Raw genomic sequence first — 1,465 nt, forward strand, 5'->3', positions numbered from 1 at the left:
TCCTAGATTTGCGACATCAAGTTTTTGGCGCCATTGTCGAGGACAATTTTGGCAACAGGATTAGATCCTATCTAGTCTTGATCTTTTTGTTTTTTCTTTTCCTTAAGTGATTTCTCACGTTTTCTTTGTTTGTCTGTTGTTTTTCGTCTGTGTGCAGGGTTCACTAGTGCATGACCAGGAGTTCTGGGATATCAGACCTAGTACCTCTTGATCCTGAACTTGAAAGAACCATCACACGCCTCCGACGACAGCAAAGACAGATGGAGAACGACCGAGATTTTGTTCTTCCTGATGGTGTCGAAGGCAATGTTGACTCAACCTTTGCCCAGTACAACACGCCTAAGCACACTGAGCTTTTGGCTGGTATTCGATTACTGGCCATCGACATGTCTAGTTTCGAGCTGAACCCGTCTACTATTCAGATGTTGGGCAGCAATGCTTTCCGGGGTAGTCCGAACGAGGACCCGAACGCACATTTAACTCGCTTTAAGATGATGTGTCGTTCTATCAAGAGAGACAACAGGGTGACAGAGGATACACTTCGCTTAATTGCTTTTCCCTGGAATCTCCTGGATGCTGCTTTGGAATGGTGTTATGATTTGATACCTGATTCCATCCATACATGGGAACAGTTGGAAGTGCAGTTTATGTCAAAAAATTTCCCAGCTCATCGCACCCAAGCTGCTCTTTCTGGCATTCATTCATTCAAGCAGGATCATGGGGAAAGTCTTTATGACGCTTGGAAGAGGTACAAGGGATATCAAAAGTCTTGCCCTCATCACGGGCTAGATAAGAACTACCTGATCAACACCTTCTTTCGAGGACTCAGGATGGATACCAAGACCTTGATCCGGGCATCTTCCGGTAGGAGCATCCAGAACAAGTCATTCGCTGAGCTAGAAGAACATATTGAGATGATGGCCCAAGAAGAAGACGCTCCGAATGAGTACTCTAGAGATTTGCCCAGGAAAGGCAATGATCAAACCATACAGATGGTTCTCGAACAATTGGCTGTCCTCAATGCTAAGCTCGAAGATTCCACTCGATCCTCTAGGACCGAACATTCGATGCCAACACAAGAGGAGCTCGGTATGTACACACTAGATGAGAGAATCGAAGGTGTGAACTATGTGGCCAACAACCCTTACTCGAACACGTACAATCCGGGGTAGAAAAATCATCCCAATCTCTCATACAAGTCAAACAGTGTTGAGAATCCCGCGTCGAACAACTTCAGAGTATCCGACAACTCGAATCAGAGGATTCCTCCCGGCTTTGCTTTTCAATCCAGGGGTCCTAATCAGACATCCAACTACAGAGCTCCGAGATAATCCTACAACAATGTTGCATCTTCAGGTAATCTCGAATCTAACCCTGATATGTACGGTCTCCTTATACAGTTTTTGCAGAGTCAAGAGAAGACGAATCAGGAATTTTGAGCTCAGTTCGCAAGCATCGAGGCTCA

The 1,465-nt window shown here is 45.4% G+C and overlaps 1 protein-coding gene across 1 annotated transcript in view; it reads left to right on the forward strand.

Annotated features, from left to right (window-relative positions):
• Nucleotides 1–170: 170 nt before the first annotated feature.
• Nucleotides 171–1,465, forward strand: part of LOC109117037 — a 2,659-nt gene continuing 1,364 nt past the window's right edge. The window contains exon 1 of the mRNA XM_019203500.1: nt 171–1,119. Within this exon, the coding sequence (XP_019059045.1) occupies nt 171–1,119 (949 nt within the window). The remainder of the gene's footprint in view (nt 1,120–1,465) is intronic.

Source organism: Tarenaya hassleriana, unplaced genomic scaffold, assembly GCF_000463585.1.
Source record: "Tarenaya hassleriana unplaced genomic scaffold, ASM46358v1 Cleome354, whole genome shotgun sequence".
NCBI classification, from domain to species: domain Eukaryota; kingdom Viridiplantae; phylum Streptophyta; class Magnoliopsida; order Brassicales; family Cleomaceae; genus Tarenaya; species Tarenaya hassleriana.